Here is a 25,757-nt window from a genome sequence, read left to right on the forward strand (position 1 = left end):
AAGGTTGTGAATTTGAGCCCCACCCTCCCTTTGGATGTAGAGATTAATTTTTTTTTCATTTTTACTTTTCAATTTCTGTTATGTATTTATAATGATAATCCCATATGATCAAGGGGTGCCTGGGTGGCTCAGTCGGTTAAGCATCCGACTCTTCATTTCAGCTCAGGTCATGATCTCAGGGTGGTGAGATGGAGCCCGGCCTCAGGATCTGCACTCAGTGTGGAGTCTTCTTGTCCCTCTCCCTCTGCTCCTCCCCCTGGTCACGCTCTCTCTCTCTCTCTCTCTCAAATAAATAAATAAAATCTTTAACCCACATAGTCAAAAGCTCTTTGAGGTACTTAGTAAACGAATCCCAAGACCAAAATAATTGGGAATTAACAGTTTAAGGCATTGACTGTAAAAAGAATCATTGTAATCTGAAGTGATAAGGAAGTACTACATGGAGGAGTTGAGAATAGAATTCATTCTGGTGTTAAGGTTAAGAAATACTGGGAGGGTGTGGTGAAGAGAATGTTCCAGGCAAATGCCATGTTTTGATTTTGAGTCTCCTCTCTATTTTAAAAGTAATGCATATTCATTGTAGAGGGCTTGTAAGACATGGAAGAATGCTTATTAGAAATCATTTGTATTCCAGCCACCTGGAGATAACTGCTATTTATTTGACTTGTTAAGTTTAACTACTGACTGCTTTATTGTGCCAAAAATCAAAGAAAATGGAAAGAGACATAAGTCAACTGGAAGGAGCTAATGATATTTATTTGACTTTAATCTCCTGGTGAAGGTGGAAGGTGGTGTCTGCCAGACTTCTCCATTGTGAAGCTACTCTTTTTTCCTTTGTAAAGAATAAGTACTTTTGTAGGGCGGTTCTTTGAAACTACATAAATATCCCATTCCTCATCAGACTTTAAGTCTGTTTATTAAAATGGGCTCGGGGCGCCTGGGTGGCTCAGGTCGTGGTTTCGGGGTCTTGGTATCGAGCCCCACATCAGCTCCACACTGAGGAGTCTGCTTCTCCCTCTCCTTCAACTTGTGCTCGCTCTCTCTCTCAAATAAATAAATAAAATCTTTTTAAAAAATAAATAAAATGGGCTCAACTCTTTCTTTTCTTTTCTTTTCTTTTTTTTTTTTTTGGAAGGAGTCAACATCTGTTACTGCCATTATTTTGATACTAACATTGTCCCAGGTTTGGCCAGTGAGAGCTCTAAAATGGCTTCTTTGTCCATTTGACTTCCTTGGTTAATAAGTTAACAACAAGCAGTCAGTAGTTTAACTTATTTAACCTACTAATAACCATTTTAGTAGCACTATTTATCTTTTTTGGTCATATTCTAGAGTGTTTTGCTCTTGAATGTTGATTATTTGAATATAACATTTCCACAGTTTTTGATTAAAACACCAACTAGTTTTTTGGGTTTTATTTAGAGAGGAAGAAAAAGAGAGAGAGAAAGGAAGGGCAGAGAGAGAGAGAATCTTAAGCAGACTCCACACCAGTGCAGAGCCCTACACGGAGCTCAGTCTCACCACATTGAGATCATTACATGAGCCAAAATCAAGAGTCAGAGGCTTAACCAACTGAGTTACCCAGGTGCCCCAACACGAACTAGGTTTTTAAAAGTCATTTAACCACACACTTGGGTGGCTCAGTCGGTTAAGCATCTGCGTCTGGCTCAGGTCATGATCCTGAGATCCTGGGATCAAGCTCCACCTCAGGCTCCCTGCTCTGCGGGAAGCCTGCTTCTCCCTCTCCCCCTGCTTGTGCTCTGTCAAATAAATAAATAAAATTAAAAAAAAGAAAAAGTTATTTAACCTCAAAAGAGCATTTACTTTTTTTTCTAAAGAGCACTTATTTTGACAAAAGCTATAATCTTCAGATTTACTTCATCTGTTTTCTATTGTGCATCAACTGTAGTAACTAAAGTAAACCTAAAATCAAAGTGGGTATTTTTTTTCACATGGGTATTTCTTTCTCTCTACTAAACTATGGAACTCTAGAACATTCCAGTTAATGTATTCATTTCTTCATATTTTGTGTTTCTATTGATTATTAATTAGGTTGCCTAACAATATAAAAGAAGAAAATATTAATACTCTCACAAATAAGTCCAGATGGTATTGTATGTGAAACATTTTAATGCTAATACTTGAACAGTACCGTAAACTTGAAGTGTTTCTTTTTGCTAAAAAGAAATTGGCTGTTTTTCTGAAGTATTTGGAAAAGTATTTCCCAAGTGTTTTTCCTGTGCATTCCATTAATTATTTAGTAATACTGAAATCTTTTAGTTTTAAAAGATTCTAAAACTTATGGCTAGCATGTTATGTTAATTGAGTCTACCTCATCTATATAATATTAGATAATTAGATACTTTTTATCTGTGTCCTTTTTGTCATTCCAATGTTATTCACTCATCAGTCAGTGGACATTCACCAAGCGCCAGTTACTATAATAGTGGCAATAGTAATGATAATAATTATCCTTTACTTTTACTGAATATTCGCTATTTCATTAAATCTAATGCTGTTAGTTATAAAATGCACATTTTCTTTTCTTTTCGAGGTGGGGGATGGACAGAGGGAGAGAGTGAGAATCTGAAGCAGACTCCACCCCCAGTGCAGAGCCCAGGGCATGGCTCCATCTCGGGCTCCTGAGATCATGACCTGGGCCAAAAGCAAGAGTGGGACACTTAACTGACTGAGCCACCCAGGTGCCCCTAAAATGCACATATTTAATATGCTGCTAAGAGACAGAAAATCTTGCCAAATAAACTATTACACAGCATCCATTGTAAAATGCACCGTAACTTAAAAGTTGTTAGAAACAGGAAAACTCATTTTTTGAATTCATGACCTAGGGCACCTGACATGTAAATTCATTTAATTACACCAATTCTATGAGATAGGTGCCATCTTTATCCTCATTTTTTTTTTTCTTTTTTAAGATTTAATTTTTGGGGGGGAGCATCTGGCTGACTCAGTCAGTAGAGCATGTGATTCTTAATCTTGGGGTCATGAGTTTGAGCCCCACTTTGGGGGTAGAGTTTACTTAATAAAAAAATTTTTTTTAATTCTCTTTTTTAAATGTAATCTCTACCCCCAATGTGGGGCTCAAACTCACAACCCTGAGATCAAGAGTCTCAGGCTCCACTGACTGAGCCAGCCAGGCACCCCTCATTCTTACAGATAGGGAAGCTCGGCCCCCGAGAGGTTTTGTAACTTTCCCAAGGTCATGCAAATATCAAATAGATCTGAGAGCAAAGATCCTAACTCCACCTTCAACTACTGCACTGTATTGCCTTCAACCAAAGGGATTAAAACCAGTCACCACTTCTTAGTAATTCATAGAAAAGGAGTCAGTTTAATAATTTATGATATAATATGATAAATTCTTATTAGAGCGATGCATAAGAGAGTATGGGGATGTAGAGGAGATGGTTTAACTGTTTCTGGGGAGGTTTATATGTACCAAGTCCTCTTCTGTCTTTCCTATGACAAGCAGATATTGTAGCTTAAAAAACATGTTTAGGTTCTAAACTTTCTGTGTTGCTGTGGCTTTGCTTTAATCTTTGATTCTTCCTGGTGCAGCCAAAAAGCAACTCAAAATATCATTACACTCTTTAAAAAACTTGTAATGTCTACACAGTATATAAACATCAAGATTCACTAGATGTATCTTATTAAAGTGAATTTCTGGAAAAATTAAAGAGTTCAAATTAGGGGTGCCCGGGTGGCTCAGTTGGTTAAGCATCTGCCTCCAGCTCAGGTCATGATCCATCTGGGGGTCCTGGGATCAAGCCCCGAGCCCCACTCAGCGGGGAGTCTGCTTCTCCCTCTCCCTCTGCCCTCCCCCCCCCGTCCCTGCTCGTGTGTGCATGCATGCTCTTTCTCCCACATAAATTAATAAAAATCTTTTTAAAAATTAAAAAAAAATTTTTAGTTGAAACAAGCAAGTAAATGAAATTTAATATTTTCACAGGTGCTGGAGAAAATTTGGAGAATACAATGGCAGCATTTCAGCAGTAAGTATAGAAAAAGCTATTCTTTTATAGTTTAACTTTGAAGTGGTGATGATTCACAAAGTGAAGATAGTATACATGTTGCATCCGCTTGTGATACTTGTTTCTATTTTATTAAAATCCCCCTTTTTTTTTAATTTAGCTAGTCTGAAGTGTTACAAAGAGTGTGTAGCTTCTGCATAACAGAAAAACTAGATCAGAGTTGTGGGTAATCAAAAGATACTATAGTTCTAAGGCTGAAAGAAGGGGTTTGTAACAAGGAACGCACTGTGTGTAATGCTAATTAGTCTTGGAGAGAAAGAGAAAAGGAGAAAATGAAACAACTGTTAACACTGGTTGCTGTTTATGAATAGGTTTATGTGTCTGCCCTGTAGTTCTACAGACCTGAACCTGTGATCTGGTCTTTTCTTGTTTGAAGCCTTATGAGTGTTGGTCTTATTTTTTTGAATAAGGTAAATTAGATTTTCCCCCATGTTTCAGTTATTCATATCTCGTATAGATCTCTTTTAGAGCACCTCACGGAGAAGCCACAGGAGAGACAGGAATGAAAGCTGATTGATACCTTGTTTTCCGTCTTAGAGTAAATGATCATCATTAGTCTGTGGTGATGGTGAACACTGTTTTCTTTTCCATGAAAAGTAAGGCAGAGGATATGAAGTTAAACTCCATGGGAGACATTTTCCATATTTAGTAAGAAAAATATTTTCTTATATATTTGTTGAGCCATTTTTATGCATACAATTGGGACTGAGAAATCAGAATTTGGCTTAAGTTTTTGTTCTGTTTCTCATCATTTAAAGGTACCTTAGAATTTCGGGGCACCTGGCTGGCTCAGTTGGTAGGGCATGTGACCCTTGATCTTGGGGTTGTAAGATCAAGCCCCACATTGAGCATGGAGATTACTTAAAAATAAATAAAATAAAAATAACAAAGAGAGTTTATTTTTCCTGTTATCAGGTCCAAATGTACTGCTTCTCCATATTCTAGTTTCATCTGAATCCTATCCTCCTGTGTTTGCCTTTGCTTGTTCTTCCTGTTCTCTAATACAACGCCTTTAACTATAATCCCCAAATTTTCTAAAGCTCTAAAAATGCAAACACTTTCCTCCTGTCTGTGGAAAAAAAACCTTTCCAGATTCTGAAACAAAATAATTTAAATTAAGTCAAAATAAAAATAAAATAAAATAAGTTACTTTTAAGTTATCTTCTCTACTGAGATCATATATGTAGCTATCTTTAGATATATATATATATAATATAATGTATAAATCTAGATATGTATAGATATATATAAATCTAGATATGTATAGATATATATAATATATATAATGTGTGTGTGTATATGTATATATATAATTTTATTTGTGCAGTTTACACTGAGACACATACACACATACCTCCCTTCATATACTATGATTTATCAAATATTTGTTCCCTGGGATGTAGTGATATATATTGCCTGGGGGAAAAAAATGCTTATAACTTTGAGTGATCTTAGCATTCTTTATATTTAAGGTATATTCTTTTATAAGTTTTTCCCCATATTTTTTTGTTAAATTTTTTCCAACCACCCTTGTTTATGAAATTAAAATACTCGATTATATAATAAACTGTTTCTAAGAATGGTACATTTGTATAATAAATTATTTCTAAGGATGGGGTATAAATATTTTTATCTTTGAAGATTTTGATCATCTGAAAAGTTTTTGGTAGTCAAAGAATGTCTTACTTAGATGGTTTTTACTTGCTAGATACATTTCCCATCTTCAGCAGCTTTTTGTTTTGTTTTTTTAAGATTTATTTATTTGAGGGGCACCTGGGTGGCTCAGTTGGTTAAGCAAATGCCTTCAGCTCAGGTCATGATCCTGGAGTCCCAGGATCAAGTCCCGCATTGGGCTCCCAGCTCAGCAGGGAGTCTGCTTCTCCCTCTGACCCTCTCCCCTCTCATGCTCTTTCTCACTCTCTCTTCTCAAATAAATAAATAAAGTCTTTTAAAAATTTTTATTTATTTGAGAGAGACAGCTCGCAAGTATGTGTGAATGGGGGAGAAGCAGGGGGAGAAACTCTCAAGCAGATACCCCACTGAGCATGAAGGCCCAGTTCCCATGACCCTGAGACCCTGAACTGAAATCAGGAGTCTGACATTTAACCAACTGAGCCACCCAGGCACCCCTTAATTTTAACCTCTTTTAAAAATTTGTTGTTGGTGGTGGTTTTGTGTTTTATCTTATGCATCAGTGCTCTTGCTATCAATAAATACTTTTGTTTTCATTTACAACTATTCTATTAGTTCTTTAACTGCTAGGATACCTAGGAGGTTTTTGTTTTTAATACCTACTTTATGAGGAACAAGAAAAAAGTCATGTAAACATACTATTTTCACAGTACAGTATATTAAAACTGTGGAGTTATAATACCCCAATTGGCAAAAGACAGATACTGTGCTTAAATATGGTATATCTTTGATAGGATAAGTAGTTGAGGGAGAAACAGTAAAAATATAATGAGCAGCTAAAACTTAGATCTCATTTATGTGCGTGTATAGATAAACACTTCACGAAGTATACATATTATGACATGGAAGTGAAGACAAGAAGATATTAGAGAAAGTATAAATAATTGGTAGGGGAAGCCTGGTTAAGATTGACCAGAAAATTGAAAAGATACTAGGACTAGAAGAGTTATCATTTGGTACAGAGGAAGAAACTATTTTTATTATTTTTTAAGATTTTATTTATTTGAGAAAGAGAAAGTGAACACAAGCTGGGGGGAGAGGCAGAGGGAGAGGGAGAAGCAAGACTCCTCTGCTGAGCAGGGAGCCCACCTCAGGGCTTGATCCCAGGACCCTGGGATCATGACATGAGCTGAAGGCAGATGCTTAACTGACTGAGCCACCCAGGTGCCCCAAGAAACTGTTTTTAAAACGTGAAATGTTTGGGGCACCTGGCTGTCTCAGTCCAGAGAACATGCAACGCTTGATCTTGGGGTTGTGAGTTCAAGCCCCATGTTGTATATAGAGATTACTCAAAAAATAAATAAATAAATAAATAAAATAAGGGGGTAGGGGAAAAAACATGAAATGTTTGAGATTAAGATGTGAGGGTATGTAGACGAGATATATCTAGAAACTGAAAGGACTTTAAGAATGTATGGAAAATTTATTCATTATAGTTGGTCTAAAGAAATAATTAGGACTGGGGCACCTGGGTGGCTCAGTCAGTTAAGCGTCTGCCTTCCGCTCAGGTCATGATCCCAGTGTCCTGGGATTGAGCCTCGCATCAGGGTCCCTGCTCAGCAGGGAGTTTGCTTCTCTCTCTCCCGTGCCCCTTCCCCTCCCTCTGTCCCTTCCCTGCTCATGCTCTCTCTCAAATTAATAAATAAGATCTTAAAGAAAAAATTAGAAAAAAAAAAAGGATTAGGACTGAAGAGAAATAATTATATCTCACAATTTCTTCCTCCCTCCCTCCCTCCCTTTTCTTTTTTCCTCCCTTCCTTCCTCCCTCCCTTCCTTCATTCCTCCCTCCCTTTCTTTTCTTTTCTTCTTTTCTTTTCTTTCTTTTTCCTTCCTTCCTTCCTTCCTTCCTTCTCCTCTCCTCTCCTCTCCTCTCCTCTTTTTTTCCTTTTCTTTCTTTCTTTCTTTCTTTCTTTCTTTCTTTCTTTCTTTCTTCTCTCTCTCTCTCTCTCTCTCTCTCTCTCTCTTCTTTCTTTCTTTCTTTCTTTCTTTCTTTCTTTCTTTCCTTCTTTTTATATGTCACAATTTATAAAAAGTCCTGTAATGTGGTTTACAAAATGCTTTCACAAACACCTTAGGTTATGAACATAGCTCTTCTGTGATTCCTTTGAGAGCAAGAATCCTTCCATATTGATCTCTCAAGCCCTGACACCTAGTTCTGACGCTAATAGACTCTCACTAGTTGCTTACTGAACAAGATATGGAATGGGGCACTTCAGAACAAAGCAGAATATTAACAGAAGACAAATGAAGGAGACAGAACCCCATCCTTAATAAGCATAAAACCTAAAAACTAAGAAATTGTACTATACACACACATACACACAGAGTCACTAAGCCCTTGAGTATGTAAAATCTAGCTCTTAAGAGCTAATAAAACTAGGTTATTAAACCAGGCCGCCTTTGTAAATACCCATAGGACAATCTGATCCCCGTGGTATTAACATGAATGGTACAAGAAAGAAACAAATTGTTTTAGCAGTGCTGGAAGTATAAGTTGGCAGACAGTCAAAGTAATTAATCAGTGACCTGGTTCTCATGATACATTTTTCAGAATATCTAATTAATACAGTACTAATTTCTCATCTATGAAATGGGAATAATAACAAACCTCAGTGGTGCGAGGAATAAATGAGATTCAAAAAAATTCCTTAAAATAGGGTCTGTTATTTATTTATTCATTTTTGGACTTACTATTTTTAATTTTTTCCAAATTTTTATTTAAATTCTAGTTAATTAACATGTAGTGTATACGGTCTGTTTTAAACTGTTATGTATTGTTTCTGTGAAATTTCAAGTAATTTCACATCTTTTAGAGCTAGAGTTTTTATTTCTTTTTCTGGTAATGTTGAAGCCTTGGTTTTCCTTTTTCTCTGTTTGTAATCAGCTTGTCAGAAAGTCAGCTATATTGGGGCATGTGAGTGGTTCAGTTGGTTAAGTGTGGGACTCTTGATTTCCACTCAGGTCATGATCTCAGAGTCATGAGATGGAGCCCCTAGTGGGGCTCCGTGCTCAGCAGAGAGTCTGCTTGTGATTCTCTCCCTCTCTCTCCCTCTGCCCCCCCCCCGCCCCGCTTGTTCACACTCTCTCTTTCTCCAAGATAAATGAATAAATCCTAAAAAAAAAAAAGAAATTCAGCTATAAAATATCTGGTGCTTCAATTGAAGTAGATGCATATTATTATTTATGGGACATTTTGAAGGCCAAAGTGATAAAAATTCCTTTTTCTGCCTATGTTCTAGCTATCTATGTATCAAATTTGGGATAATTTTATTAGTATAATTTACAGATTGTCCTGACTGCACTTACTTACTATTGCTCTAAATTTTTATTAGCTTATTGATGAGAGATGAGCATACAATAAATAGAAAATATTTTTTATATAATTCCTAAACATTTCTAAAAACAGCCAACATTTTAGCTGAAGGCAAACTTCAAACTTAGAAAAATTTCTTTTGTAAAATGTATAAATTTTTTACTTTCATTTTTAATTTTTTTAAATTGACGTTTAAAATTTTATTTATTGTGCTTGCTTCAGCAGCACATATAATAAAATTTTCTTTCTTTTTCTTTTTTTAAGATTAAATTTCTTTTTTTCTTAATTTTTTTAAAGATTTTATTTATTTATTTATTTATTTATTTGACAGAGAAAGAGAGAGCCAGCGAGAGAGGGAACACAAGCAGGGGGAGCGCGAGAGGAAGAAGCAGGCTCCCAGCGGAGTAGGGAGCCTGATGTGGGGCTCGATCCCAGAACTCTGGGATCACGCCCTGAGCCAAAGGCAGACGCTTAACAACTGAGCCACCCAGATGCCTTTCTTTCTTTCTTTCTTTCTTTCTTTCTTTCTTTCTTTCTTTCTTTCTTTCTTTCTTTTTTTCTTTTCCTTTCCTTTCCTTTCCTTTCCTTTCCTTTCCTTTCTTTTCTTTTCTCTTCTTTTCTTTTCTTTTCTTTTTTCTTTTCTTTCTTCCTTTCTTTCTTATTTTAAGTGGGCTCCACACTCAGGAGCCCAATGCAAAATTTTTAAAATTTTATTTATTTTTTATTTATTTTTTATTATTATTATTTTTTTAAGATTCTATCCATCCATTCGACAGAGATAGAGACAGCCAGCGAGAGAGGGAACACAAGCAGGGGGAGTGGGAGAGGAAGAAGCAGGCTCACAGTGGAGGAGCCTGATATGGGGCTCGATCCCACAACGCCGGGATCACGTCCTGAGCTGAAGGCAGACGCTTAACTACTGTGCCACCCAGGCGCCCCTATTTTTTATTTTTTTAAAGAGTTTATTTATTTATTTGAAATAGAACACATGTGAGAGAGAGAGCATAAGCAGGGTGGAGGGGCAGAGGGAGAGGGAGAAGCAGGCTCCCTGCTCATGACCTGAGCTGAAGGCAGACACTTGATCCACTGAGCCACCCAGGCATCCCACAGAATTGTTTTTAAATACAGGAAAATATAGATAACCCCCTGCTCTTACTCCCCTTCACATAGTCATACAAAAAAGATAACAAAAGAAGGTAAGATATGCACATGACTAAAATCAGTAATAGCAATTTTTTTAAGCTATATAAAGGATTTTAGGATTTTATTTCAAAACTGTTTGCTGGGGGGCGCCTGGGTGGCACAGCGGTTGAGCGTCTGCCTTCGGCTCAGGGCGTGATCCTGGCGTTGTGGGATCGAGCCCCACATCAGGCTCCTCCACTAGGAGCCTGCTTCTTCCTCTCCCACTCCCCCTGCTTGTGTTCCCTCTCTCGCTGGCTGTCTCTATCTCTGTCAAATAAATAAATAAAATCTTAAAAAAAAAAAACAAACCTGTTTGCTGGCTACATATTTTGCTGACAGTTTCTACATTTCTTATTCTTTTTTAAAAAATTGAACACCGTATGATAATAATATTTAGGGAAATTTAAAAATACAAAAAAGTAATCCTACCAAAAATTGTTTTTGTTTGCTTATTTCTTTTTGCATTTTATTTTTACACATTTGTGGTTCTAGCAAACACACAACTGACTAATAAATATTTCTGTTTTAAAGGTGGATATCCTTTAGAAGAGGACACATAAAGTTAGTTATTTACATCTTGATAAGAATTACATTAAGGAGCCAAGTTAGTTTGTTTTAAAAACATCCAGAAACTTTTACTCAATTGCCAAAACTTTATATCTTAATTGATATATTTTTATACAAATTTATATTTGTATTTTTATATTGTGTGTTTCAAGTTTAAGTATAAAACAGAAGGTACATTCACCCCACTTAGGAGATCACAAGCCAAATAAGAATCATGAGTGCTTATGTATTTAAAAGGATGTTCAGTTTTTCTTAGATTAAACTCCTGCTGTAATTCATTCTATTGGTGATGAATAAATTGGTGTTCAAAATGTTATATTTTAGATGCAATATATTAATAATGGAAGTATCCTTATTTTGCCATTTTAGAAGTTTATATTCTGAAAACAAATGATTCCAGATGCCTGGATGGCTCAGTTGGTTAAACCTCTGCCTTCGGCTCAGGTCATGATCCCGGGGTCCTGGGATCAGTCCTGCATCGGGTTCCTTGCTCAGCGAGGAGCCTGCTTCTCCCTCTGCCTGCTGCTCCGCTTGCTTGTGCTCTCACTCTCTCTCACCCCACCGACAAATAAATGAATAAAATCTTTAAAAAAAAATAACAATTCAAGCAATCCATGTGAAGTAAAAAATTGGCCAGCTCAAATCTCTAATTCCATTCCCGGAAATACCACTTATTAGAGGTAAGCACTGTGACGATTTGGCCTCTATCTTTCTAGTCTTTTTAATATATGTTTTTAAACTACCCTTCAAGTAAAACATTATTTTTCCAAATTAAACAAAATTATTTATGAACTTTATTTTACATCAGTAGAATCATACCATACCTACTTTTTTCATCCAGATATACTTCAAAAATGCCATTCCAGGGATGCCTGGGCGGCTCAGTCAGTTGAGCGTCTGCCTTCAGCTCAGGTCATGATCCCAGAGTCCTGGGATTGAGCCCCACGTCCGGGCTCCTTGCTCAGCAGAAAGCCTGCTTCTCCCTCTGCCTGCCGCTCCCCCTGCTTGTGCGCTCTCTCTCTCTGACAAATAAATAAATAAAGCCTTTAAAAAAAATGCCATTCCATGTGAATATTTTTTTCTTTTACGTGTAGTACTTACCATGGATATGATCATCACTGATGATCATTTAGGTGCTAGCTGGATAATAATTAAAATTTAAATAGATCTCTAATAGATAAGTGAAACATGGCTTCATTCCACTCATTTAGAAATGTGTTGGATACCTACAATATACCCAACATCATGAACATTAGAAAGTATAGAGCAGGCATAGGCCTTTCCTCTCTAGGAATTTAATCTAGTTGTAGAGACCTGACCTCATATAAAACCACTAGTAAACAATTTAAGTGCATGAGAACATATTGCACAAACATAATTTATCTACTTTTATATCTTCTCACCCTATTCTGCTCACCACAGCTCTTACTCCTTCCATTCTTGAATTTTAAAAAGAAAAAAAAAAAACTTTCTAAAACTTTCTCCCTGCTTCACTCACGTTTACTTTTTCTTCGTCTTGAAATGTCACCCGTGGTGATTAGTGGATAAAGAGCTAGGTGGGCATTTTACATATACAGAGTGTTTTAAACAAACACCTTTGGAGTACCAGCGGTGCAAGGTCCTGTGTCTAGGCGCTAGGAATACAACAGTAAACTAGACATAGTCCACAAACCCTTTGCTTAAAGAACTCCTGTCTCATTGGGCAGGGAGGAGATAAATGGATATATTCAAAACAGCATGGTAAACACTATGACAGAGTAAACAGGGGGTACTATGGGAAGTCCTGGCAATTTAGCAGTATGTAAACTGGTGACGCAATCTAATCTGGGGGGATTGGGGAAGATAACCTGAAGTGGTGGTTTCTAAGCTTAGACCTGAAGGGTGAGTAAGAGTTAGCAGATAAAGGGAGGAAGAAAAGCTTAAAAAACAAAACAGAACTATTATTGTGTGTATATAATATACATTCCATAAAATGCACTAAGTGTACAGCCCAGTAAATTTTAACATAACGTACATACCTTTGTAACCATCACCCAGATAAAGACATAGAACATGTCTAGCACTCTTGAAAGTATCCTTGTGACCTTTCCCAGTCCACATTACTTGCCCCTAGAGAGCCATTATTCTAATTTCTATTCTGATAAATTGATTTTGCTTGTTCCCGATAACATAAATGTAATCATACAGTATTTACACTTTTGTCTCTGGCTTTTCTTTCTTCAGTTTATATCTGTACAATTCATTCATGATGTGTGAAATAATGTTACCTGTTTTTTTAAAGATTTTATTTATTTATTTATTTATTTATTTGAGAGCGAGAAAATGAGAGAGAGAGAGCGAGAATGAGCAGGGGGATGGGCAGAGGCAGAGGGAGAAGCAGGCTCCCCACTGAGCAAGGAGCCCAGTGCGGGATGGGACTCTGGGACTCGATCCCAGGACCCTGGGATCATGACCTGAGCTGAAGGCAGATGCTTAATTGACTGAGCCACCAAGTGCACCTGTTATCTGGTTTTTAATAGCCAAATGCATTCATCCCTCTCAGATATATACTTAGCAGAAGTGGAATTGCAGGATCATAGGGTAGATCTGCATTTATACCTTTCAAAGTGATCGTACCAACTGACACTCATACCAGCAATATAGAGTTCCAATCCTCCACTGTATTGCTAATTTCTTGTCAGTCCTTTTAATTTTAGCCATTGTAGTGGATATGTAGTGGTATCTCATTGTGGTTTTGATTTACATTTCCCTGTTGAATTTTGATGTTGAACATCTATTCATGCACTTACTGGCCATTTGGAAATCCTCATCTGTGAAGTGCCTGTTCAAATTTGCATCTGTTATTTTATGGTATATTGTTTTTCTGCAAAAGACATTTCAGGCAAAGAGAGTATTGAAAGAGTGTGGGGCTGTTTGGAGTGTAAGGTACAAGATGGGGAGGAGGTGTAGAGAGCTAATATTATCATCACTGTTTTGCAAATAAGGAAACTGAAGCATAAAGAAGCTAAATAACTTGCCTAAGTAAGTGGCAGAGCCAGTGTCTGTGCTCTTTATCCCCAATTTTATTGAGATATAACTGACAAATTATACTTCAAGTATACAAGATGATGATTTGATATGTGTATACATCGTGAAAGGATTCTCACCGTCAAGGTAATTAACACATCTATCACCTCACATATTTACCCTTTTTTGGGCAGTGTTTGTACTCCTAACCACTGCGATATTCCCTTTATAAAAGTCATAGGATCTTGAATGTGAAAGGGAAACTTAGAGGTCGTCTGATCTAATCCTTTCAATTTTTTTTAATTAAAAATTTTTTATTTTATCATGGTAAAATATATATAACATAAAACTTACCATTTTCACTGTTTTTAAGTGTATAGTTCAGTGTCATTTAAATACATTCATGTTGTTATCTCCAGAACTTTTTCGTCTTTCCATACCAAAACTCTGGACCCATTCAATGATACTTCCCTAAACCCCTTCCCCTCAGCCCCCGGTGACCACCATTCTACTTTCTACTTCTATTAATTTGATTATTTTAGGTACCTTTATATAAGTGGAATCATTAAATATTTTTATTTTTGTTTTTGGCTTTTTTCACCTAGCATAATGTCTTAAAGATTCACTCACTCATATTGTGGCATATATCAAAATTCCCTTCCCTTTTTTTTTTTTTTAAGATTTTTAAATTTTTAAGTAATCTCTCAACCCAACATGGGCCTTGAACTTACAACCCTGAGATCAAGAATCACATACTCTACCAGTCAGGCTCCCCAGAATGCCCTTCCTTTTTAAGGCTAAATAATATTTCTTTGTAGGTATAAACCACATTTTGTTGGTAGATAGACAAGTTGCTTCTGCTTTTGGCTATTATGAATAATGCTTCTATGAACTTGGTTGTGTAAATTTTTCTTTAAGTCCCTTCTTTCAGATCTTTTCTGTGTGTATCTAGAAGTGGAATTGCTGGATCATATGGTAAATTTATGTTTAATTTTCTCAAGGAACTGCCATTTTATATTCCCACCAACAATATATAAGGGTTCCAATATCTCCATATCCTGGCCAATACTTTTTTCTTTTTCTCTTTTCTTCATTTTTTTTTTTAATAATAGCCACCCAAATGGGTGTGAAACAGTGTCTTATTGTGATTTTTTTTTTAAAGTTTGTTTGTTTGTTTGTTTTAAATAATCTCAGCACCCAATGTGGGGCTCAAATTTACAACCCCAAGATCAAGAGTTGCACACTCGTCCAGCTGAGCCAGCCAACTGCCCCTGTGATTGTGGTTTTGACTGGATTTCCTTAATGATTAGTGATCTTTCCATGTGCTTATTGGAATGTCTTCTTTGGAGAAACTTCTATTCGAATCCTTTCCTTATTTTTTTTTTTTTAAAGAATTTATTTATTTATTTGACAGAGATAGAGACAGCCAGCGAGAGAGGGAACACAAGCAGGGGGAGTGGGAGAGGGAGAAGCAGGCTCATAGCAGAGGAGCCTGATGTGGGACTCGATCCCATAACGCCGGGATCACGCCCTGAGCCGAAGGCAGACGCCTAACCGCCGTGCCACCCAGGCGCCCCTGAATCCTTTCCTTATTTTTGAATCAGGTTATTTTGTTGTTAAGTTTTAGGAGTTCTTTATATACACTGGATATTAATCCTTTATCACATAGATGATTTGCATGTGTTTTCTACCATTCTGTAGGCTACCTTTTTTTTTCACTTAAAAAAATTTAAATTCAATTAATTAACATATAATGTACTATTAGCTTCAGACATAGAGTTCAGTGATTCATCAGTCTTATATATTACCCAAAGTCCATTACATCACATGCCCTCCTTAATGTCCATCACCCAGTTGCCCAATCCCCCCACCCACTCCCCTCCAGCAACCCTCAGTTTGTTTCCTATGATTAAGAGTCTCTTATGGTTTGTGTGGGCTACTTTTTTACTTTGTTGATTGCATCCCTTGATGCACAAAGGTTTTAATTTTGATGAAGTACAGTTTGTCTTTTTTTTCTTTTGTTGCCTGTGCTTTTGGTGTCATAGCCAAGAAATCATTGCCAAATCCATATGGTGAAGTTTTCCCATGTGTTGTCTTCTAAGAGTTTTTTCATTTTAGGTGTTATGGCTAGGTCTTTATCAATTTTTAGTTTATTTTTTGATATGGTGTTAGGTAAGGATCCAACTTCATTCTTCTACATGTGGATATCTAGTTTTCCCACCACCATTTGTTGAAAAGACTGCCTTTCCCCCATTGAATTGTTGAAAATCATTTGACAATATATGAGAGAGTTTATTTCTGGACCCTTTATTCTGTTTCATTGATTTACATGTCTGTCTTTATGCCAGCACCATCTTTTTTTTTTTTAATTCTTATTTTTATTTTTTTTTTATTATAAGAATGTATTTTTTATTATATTATGTTAGTCACCATACAGTACATCCCTGGTTTTTGATGTAAAGTTCGATGATTCATTAGTTGCGTATAACACCCAGTGCACCATGCAATACATGCCCTTCTTACTACCCATCACCAGCCTATCCCATTCCCCCACCCCCTCCCCTCTGAAGCCCTCAGTTTGTTTCTCAGAGTCCATAGTCTCTCATGCTTCATTCCCCCTCTGATTACCCCCCTTTCTTTATCTCTTTCTTCTGCTATCGATCTTCCTAGTTCTTATGCTCCATAGATGAGAGAAACCATATGATAATTGTCTTTCTCTGCTTGACTTATTTCACTTAGCATTATCTCCTCCAGTGCCATCCATGTTGCAGCAAATGTTGAGAAATCATTCTTTTTGATGGCTGAGTAATATTCCATTGTATATATGGACCACATCTTCTTAATCCAGTCATCTGTTGAAGGACATCTCGGCTCCTTCCATGATTTAGCTATTGTGGACATTGCTGCTATGAACATTGGGGTGCATACAGCCCTTTTCTTCACTACGTCTGTATCTTTGGGGTAAATACCCAGTAGTGCAATGGCTGGATCATAGGGTAGCTCAATTTTTAACTTTTTAAGAGACCTCCACACTGTTTTCCAGAGTGGCTGTACCAACTTGCATTCCCACCAACAATGTAGGAGGGATCCCCTTTCTCCACATCCTCTCCAACAATTGTTGTTTCTTGCCTTGTCAATTTTTGCCATTCTAATTGGCGTAAGGTGGTATCTCAGTGTGGTTTTGATTTGAATTTCCCTGATAGCTAATGATTTTGAACATTTTTTCATGTGTCTGTTAGCCATTTGTATGTCTTCATGTGTCTGTTCATATCTTCTGCCCATTTTATGATTTGTTTATTTGTTTCTTGTGTATTGAGCTTGAGAAGTTCTTTGTAGTTCTTGGATACCAGTCTTTTATCTGTAGTGTCATTTGCAAATACATTCTCCCATTCTGTGGGTTGCCTCTTAGTTTTTTTGACTGTTTCCTTGGCTGTGCAGAAGGTTTTTATCTTGATGAAGTCCCACAGGTTCATTTTATCTTTTGTTTCTCTTGCCTTTGGAGATGTGTCATGAAAAAGGTTGCTGTGGCTGATGTCATAGAGGTTGCTGCCTATGCTCTCCTCTAGGGTTTTGATGGATTCCTGTCTCACATCGAGGTCTTTCATCCATTTGGAGTTTATCTTTGTGTATGGTGTGAGAGAGTGGTCAAGTTTCATTCTTTTGCATGTAGCTGTCCAATTTTCCCAGCACCATTTATTGAAGAGACTGTCTTTTTTCCACTGGATGTTTTTTCCTGCTTTATCAAAGATTAGTTGCCCAAAGAGCTGAGGGTCCATTTCTGGGTTCTCTGTTCTGTTCCATTGGTCTATGTGTCTGTTTTTGTGCCAGTACCATTATGCCAGCACCATCTTGCTTTGATTACTGTAGCTTTATAGTAAGTATTGAAATCAGGAAGTGTGAGTCTTCCAACTTTGTTCTTTTTTTTTTTTTTAAGATTTTATTTATTTATTTAACAGAGAGAGAGAGCACAAGCAGGGGGAGCAGCAGGCAGAAGGAGAAGCAGGCTCCCTGCTGAACAGGTAGCCCAATGAGGGACTCGATCCCAGGACCCTGGGATCATGACCTGAGCTGAAGGCAGACGCTTAAACAACTGAGCGACCCAGACGCCCCTGTTCTTCTTTTTCAAAATTGTTTTTACTCTTTGGGTTTCCTTGAGATTCCATATGCATTTTATAGTTTTGTTTTGTTTTGTTTATTTTTATTTTTATTTTTTTAGTAATCTCTACACCCAACATGGGGCTCAAACTCGCAACCCAAAAATCAAGAGTCCATGCTCTTCCAACTGAGCCGGCCAAGTGCCCCTCAGGCATTTTAGGATGGAATTTTCTATTTTTGCACAAAAACTTTTGCAAAATTATTGCGATTTTGATAAGAATTACATTGAATGTATAGATTCATGTATCTTAATAATATTAAGTGTTCTAATCCATGAACATGGGATGTCTTTCCATTTATGTATATCTCCTGTAATTTCTTTCACCAGTGCTTCATAGTTTTCATTGTACAAGTCTCTTACTTCCGTGGTTAAGTTAATTCCTAAGTTTTTTGTTTTGGTTTGGTTTGGTTTGGTTTTGGTTTGGGTTTTTTTTGGGGGGGGAAGAGGCAGAAGGAGAGGGAAAGAGAGAATTTTTTTTTTAAGTTTTATTTATTATTTATTTGAGAGAGAGAGAGTGAGAGAGAGCATGAGAGGGGTGAGGGTCAGAGGGCAAAGCAGACTCCCCACCGAGCAGGGAGCCTGATGCAGGACTCGATCCCAGGACTCTGGGACTATGATGTGAGCTGAAGGCTCAACCAACTGAGCCACCCAGGAGCCCTGGAAAGAGAAAATCTTAAGCAGGCTCCATGCCCAACACAGAGCCCGATGTGGGGCTTGATCTCACGACTCTAAGATTATGACCTGAGCCAAAATCAAGAGTCAGACATTTAACTGACTGAGCCATGCAAGCACCCCACTTTTTTATTCTTTTTGATGCTATTATAAACGAATTGTTTTATGATTTCCTTTTCACACATCATTCATTGTTAATGTATAGAAATGTAACTGATTTTTGTGTGTTGATTTTTTTTTTTTTAAGATTTTATTTATTTGAGAGAGAGAGCGTGCACAAGTGGGGGTGTGGGGTGAGGGGCAGAGAGAGAGAGGGAGAAGCTGACTCCCCGCTGAGCAGGGAGCCCAACACAGGGCTCAATCCCAGGACCCCAAGATCATGACATGAGTCAAAGGCAGACGCCCAACTAACTGAGCCACCTAGGTACCCCGGTGTGTTGATTTTTTTATTCTGCAACTTTAGTGAGTTTATTAGTTCTAGCAGTTTTATTTGTGTGTAGATTCTTTAAGATTTCTACATACAAGATCATGTCATCTGTGAACAGAGATAATATTACTTCTTCCTTTCCAATTTGGGTGCCCAACCCCCTTCTTTTCTTAATTGCTCTAACTGGAATTTCTAATCCTATGTTGAATTAAAGTGACAAAGGCTGGCACCCTTTTCTTGTTCTTTAATCCTATCATTTTATAGATGTGAAGATGTAGGCCTAGAGAAAGGCGTTTACTTGCCCAGAGTTATACAGCAAGTTCATAGCAAAGCAGGAAGTGGCATCCAGACCTTTTTAACTTCTTTCCATTTCCAGTATTCTTTCCATTATATTAGGTTGATAGCAATATGGATAGCTGATTATAGAAAGGGGCAACATGATTCTCTTATTTTGTGTTTACTTTAGAATATGACATCAATAAATCATAATAGATGACAGTGTAGAGAAATTTTAGTGTTATGAGATGTTTTGCTATTTGATTTGTAACTCCTAATTTTTACATCTGATGCATATAATGTAAATTAGGTTTACGTAACTTTCAGAATGTTATTATTCTTCTTTGCATTTCTTCAGTGCAGTTACAATTGGAACTGATATGCTGGAATTGGACTGCCATATCACAAAAGATGAGCAAGTTGTAGTGTCCCATGATGAGAATTTAAAGAGATCAACTGGGGTCAATGTAAACATCTCTGATCTCAAATACTGTGTAAGTAAAAATGCATGATAAACTAATATCTAGTAGATATTAGGGCCTGTAGGATTTTTAAAAGCAACGAATCCCAGACAGTGCTCTAATAAATAGTAAAAAATAAATGATAGTGATTAAATAATGAATGTCAAAGGAAATTATAAAAACCAATCTAACTTCCAGTGAGGATTTATACTCACTTCAGAAATCTGTGGATATATCTTTGGAGACTTATAAGTATTTTAACAAAATTACCAAAGTCTGCAAATGTAAAACTATTGGAGTTCAACTTGCTTGAAGTATTCTACAATATATTTGATTCAGATTAAATATATGAATTAGTTTTAGTCTTCAAGTATAGGAAATCTGATTTTAGTAGTTTACATGCCATTATAGTAAAGACTGACAAATGGATGGAAAATAATGCTTTATTTTACCACCTAAAGAAAACTTCTGTTAACGGGATACAATCTGTATGTGTACCCTGTATGTTTTTTGCCTAGTTGTGATCCTACTGTGTATTATATATATTGTGTTTTTGAACACTTTAACATTATGGCATGATACACATTTTTCCATGCTTTTTTAAAAAAAGATTTATTTATTTTAGAGAGAGAGAGTGAAAGCAGGGGGAGGGGTAGAGGGAGAGAGTGAATCCTCAAGCAAACTCCCTGTGGAGCCCGACGTAGGTCTTGATCCCAGGACCCTGGGATCATAACCTGAGCCAAAACCAAGAACTGAATGTTCAACCAAGTGAGCCACCCACACACCCCTGCTTTTTCTTTTGTTTTTTAAATAGGCTTTAGTTTTTAGAACGGTTAATTGGTTCACAGCAAAACTGAGCAGAAAGTACAGAGTTCCCACATAGCTTCTGACCCTACACAGGTAGTTTCCCATCAACATCCTGCACCAGAGTGGTACATTTGGTACAATCTATGAACCTACACTGACACATCATTATCACCCCAAAATCCATAGTTAGCATTAGGGTTTATTCTTAATGTTGTATGTTCTTTAGGTTTTAACATATGAGGACATGTAGGTTTTAACATATAATGACGTATCAACTATTCCAGTGTCATACATAATAGTTTCACTGCCCTAAGAATCCTCAGTGTTCTGCCTGTTCATCCTTCCTGCCCCCCGGTCCCTGGCAACCACTGATCTTTTTATCGTCTCCATAGTTTTACCTTTTCCAGAATGTCGTATATTTGGAATTGGGTGGTATTTAGCCCTTTCAGATTCCATGCTTATTTTTCATAAACATTTCAAGTGACTGCACTTTCTCCATTGAGTGGATATAGGGTTATTTTTAACTGTTCCTCCTCTGTCGTTGGGCATTGGAATTAGTTCTCAGTTTTCCCCATTAGAGATAACACTGCACTGAACATCTTCATGCATAAAGATGAAGCTTTCGCTATATTTATATGCTTACATAGAGTTTTTAAAAGATATTTAGGAAGGCATATATATAAATATATTTATATTTTCTGAAAGTATCTATATAAAAATAAAAGTTGTCTCTATTTGTAGTATATGTGCTGCCAAAGCAAACACAAATTATTTCTGTTTTTAAAATTATTTCCCTAAATAAACTCTCAGCAGGGAAATTATTGGCTAAAAGATTAGGACTATTTTAGTGTCTTAATATATATTGAAAGTTGTTATTGCCAGCTTGCTTTCTAGAAGTGTTGAAGAGTTCCAAAATCTGGGGCACTGGGCTGGCTCAGCTGGTAGAGCATGCAACTCTTGATCTTCGGGTTATGAGTTCAAGCCCCACGTTGGTCTGAGATTACTTAAAAATAAAGTAAAAATTTCTTTAAAAGTTCTAAAATGTGGTGTTAGAGGAATTCCCATTTTGCTGTACCCTTACCATTATTGGGTATTATAACTATAACAAAAATTTCCTAAATTTTAATTTTAATTAGCATTTATTTGTGAGTTTAAAGATTTTTCTGTATGTTAGTCATTTCTTAAAATTGTCTATTCTTGACACGTGTCTACTGAGATATTTATATATTTATTATTGAGAAAAGGTCCACATTAAATAGTACAGATTTCTTTGCTTGTAACTTGTGAAAGTAAGGAGTTATATGGTTAATTTGCTGTTCAGGATGTTCGGCTAAAGCGTGCCCTACGTAAACGTAGGTAATGGTTTTATTCTTTTATTTTTTGAAGAAGCAAATCTTTGTCTCACTGTAAGACACTAAAATACTTCTAAATTTTTGAGAGCTAACTTTTTTCAATCGTATCTTTTAAAGGAGCTCCCACCTTACCTTGGCAAACTGGATGTCACATTTCAAAGAGGTAATATTTCCCATTTGCAGCTTACATATTTACATTAAAGTGTATTCATTTACACTGAGAATTAGATATACATGTGTGTTTTCTTCTGATAGTAAGTTCCAGCTAAAAGTACTGCCCTCAATACTTACTCTCTCAGACCTACAAATCTGAAATCGTGACCCTGAGATGAAGGCTGGAGATTTAACTGACTCGTTCTATTTAAATTTATGTACAGTTAATTTAAGCCTGAATACTAATTACAAGAAACCCAGATATTATTAGGGCTACTTTGCAATTCTGAAGCTTCAAATTCTAGAGGATTACTATAACTTGTAGTAATAATCCATCACAAGTATATAAGAAGAAAAGAAAAGAAAAGAAAAGAAAAGAAAAGAAAAGAAAAGAAAAGACAAGACAAGACATTGGAAAGACCCCCTTTCGGATCCTTACTGATTCTGTAACATTTGATTTTATGTCATTTCACTGCTCCCTATCTTAAATTATTAGAGAGAATCCTATTACTCAGATACAACACCCATTTCCTGGTCATTGTCCCTTTGTAATCATCAGCATAGCAGTTTTCTCTCTCTTGAGCGAGTATTTCTCACAAAGGAACATGTTCCTCGGCCCAGCTTGTTGGATTTGTTAGAATGGAACATGTCAGAATGGAAAATACACCAGCTGGAGATACAGGTCCCTGAGCAGGTACAGGGTCCCACACTATCACGATTCAGCCTCATGTTCTGAGTGATTCAGATGTAACTCGGGAAAACTACAAGATGCTACATGTTCTGGTCCTCAGTGTGGCATGGTTTGCATATCGTTAAAACCTTGGTCAAACGTCAAGGATCTAAAGAACTCTAACTGCTCTGTGAACTAGATTTAAAATTGGTCAGTATCATTTCTCCTTGATTGGGAAATTTAAGAAAGCCAAATAAGAATCAGAAAATTGTTTAAATTAGTTATTTCTAAAGGATGTTTAGATCTGAAAATTGTCTGATTTTACTTTCCAGGTAAGTATCATTAAGCTGTGTTGGTTTGCAGAAACATTTTTTTGCATTCTTGTGACTAACAGGATTATACTTGCCAAGCTGTTATATTTGCGCCAATTATGGATTTGTGAAAGTTAAAAACATTTCATAAGTCAAGGTTTTTTTGTTTGTTTTGGGGGGTTTTCGCTTTGTTTTGTTTAATTTTTCCCCTTGTAGAGCGAAGCCAAAGACTCACAAAGATTAAAAGATCCTTTGAGGAAAAAAATGTTTTAATTTTTGTTTTCAGGTTTTATACCTTCCTTCCTTTTTTTTTAAGTTTTTGTTTATATACCTTTGTCATAAAGTCATAAAACTTTTGAATATGCAGTGACCTTTGAGACCATATAATTCTATCTCCTCCTGTTTTAGATATGGAAAATAAGGCCTAAAGATGTAAATTAACTTGATTAAGGTCATACAACAAATAAATGACAGAGCTAGGACTAGAAACTAGGTCTCCTTCTAACCAGGCCAGTGTTCAGCTGCACTATGCTGCCTCTCCATCTGAAGAGTTTCTCTCTCCCTCTCTCTCTTTTTTTTTTTAATTAACTAGGTTCCTTGCCCAACATGGGGCTTGAACCCACAACCCTGAGATCAAGAGTCATATGCTCTACTGACTGAGCCAGCCAGGTGCCCCTAAAGAGTCTCTTCAAATGCCTTACTAGTAGCAATACCATGTACTCTCAAGTTTTAGACACCTATAAAAGTAATTAATTTTTGTTCATATCGCATTCAGTTTATCACAATTAAGACTCTGCCTCAGATATGAAGTTTACTGCATTTGAAATAGGCTAATATATGGTCCTGTAAAAGCTCGACTCAGATTAGGCAGATAGTTGTTCTTTTTTTTTTTTTTTTTTTTTGGTCCTATTCCCTTGCTCAGAACTGTTGCTTACTTTTCTTTAAATACTGGAGAGAGAGAGCGAGAGAGAGACAGACTACCAACTCTCAGAGGAATACAGATTTTAGGCCTCTTGCTTTCTTTGTGATTCACAATTTTACTGAAGAAGTAATTTTTTTAAGGTGCTTTGATGTGTCACAGGCTACATTAAAAAATAAATATAAAGAAAATATAAAAATGTAAAAAAAAAATGTGTTAACCAAAGGGTTTGTTATTATCTATCTTGAGTACTTGAAAGTAGCCTTTTTTCATGAAAAATACATAATTTGGATAATCTAGAGTTGGCCAGAATAATCAGTTTTAAAGTTCTAGCACGTTTATAGAGGCTACTTCATTCATTCCATCACCCAGCACATCTTACAGCATACTCCTTGCCTATCCCTCTTGTTTTCCTCTCTCTCTCTCTTTGTAGTATTTCCCTGGTGGTTATCTTCTGCCCTGAAAAATACTGGGGACAGACTTCTCTCTCCAGCTCATTTTCTACCTTCTATGCTGGCTGAAGCATCTAATGTAAATATCTTCACATCACTTTAGCATGCGTTTTTTTTTTTTCTTAGTTATTAACATAACTTTAATTTCCTTGTTCCTCCCACTATTAGATGCAATATTATTCTTACTGTATAACATTCCAAAGTTAGTTTTATCTGTTTGACTTTTTTCTAAGTTGATCCTTGCAAACATCTTACGTTGGTGTAACAATTGCCCATGGCCATTTTTTTGACTGCCAAATTAATTTTTCCACACTTAACAAGCTAACAAAATGTTTACTTAACTAAAACAGCTCTGTTTAAATGGAGTGTAGTGATAGAGATGTTCTGTATTTGCACTATCAGTTATAATAGCCAATGACCACATGTGACTGCTGAACACTTAAAATGTGGCTAGTCCACCTCAGGGACTGAATTTTTAGTTTTATTTAATTTTAATTTAAATAGTCCTATGTGGCTAGTGGCGAGTCATTCCGTGGTTCTGCTTCTCCTGGGTCTTACCTTCTTTCAGTGTAGATCTGTTTTGTCCTTGTGGCAGGGAACATGATCACTGACAACTCATTCATATCCCGCCTGCACATTGACCCAAGATTAAAAAAGCAATCTGCCCTTTGAACTTCAAGGGCAAGTTCTAGAGAAAGACACTGATTGGCCCAGCATGGGTCATGCGTCCATCCTTGAGATATTCACTGTGGACAAAGAAATAGGCTATTAGAATAGACCAGACCTAGGTCATATGCTTGCCCATGAGAATAAAGGGGGAGTGGGTCCTGTTTCTGAGAGCCCAAACAGAACAACGGGAATAAAGGTGATGCAGTTTTCCAAGGGAAGGAGGGGTGCTAGGTAGGTAAAAAGCCAAATTCTTATATATTAACATAATTTTTTTAGTTCAATTCGGTAGTCTACAATAAGTCTAAACTTAGTTATAAGTGCTAGAAATCCATCTCAAGATAGTTCAAAAGAAATTTTTTTTAAGAATTTTTTTTTTTTTTAAGAATTTGGTTCTCTTAACTAAAAAGCCTAGAGGTTCTATGCCTTCAGATGTGACTAATTTCAGTTGCTCAACTAGTAATTAGTCTCTATCTCGGTTTCTTGGTCTGGTCTCATTTATGTTAGCTTTGTTCTCAAGCACACCTTCAAGACATGAAGGTGGACTCTGACAACATCAAAAGTACACGATGTACTCAGCTGAGGACTTCAGGAGACCTCTCTTCATGTTCACAGTGTTACTC

The 25,757-nt window shown here is 36.6% G+C and overlaps 1 protein-coding gene across 1 annotated transcript in view; it reads left to right on the plus strand.

The window, feature by feature from the left end:
- Positions 1–25,757, plus strand: part of GDPD1 (glycerophosphodiester phosphodiesterase domain containing 1) — a 50,285-nt gene that overhangs the window by 9,479 nt on the left and 15,049 nt on the right. The window contains exons 2-4 of the mRNA XM_045773439.2: positions 3,971–4,013; positions 19,702–19,837; positions 22,081–22,126. Coding sequence (XP_045629395.1) covers positions 3,971–4,013; positions 19,702–19,837; positions 22,081–22,126 — 225 coding nt within the window. The remainder of the gene's footprint in view (positions 1–3,970; positions 4,014–19,701; positions 19,838–22,080; positions 22,127–25,757) is intronic.

Source organism: Ursus americanus, chromosome 23, assembly GCF_024610735.1.
Source record: "Ursus americanus isolate L20-20 chromosome 23, mUrsAme1.1.p, whole genome shotgun sequence".
Lineage (NCBI taxonomy): Eukaryota > Metazoa > Chordata > Mammalia > Carnivora > Ursidae > Ursus > Ursus americanus.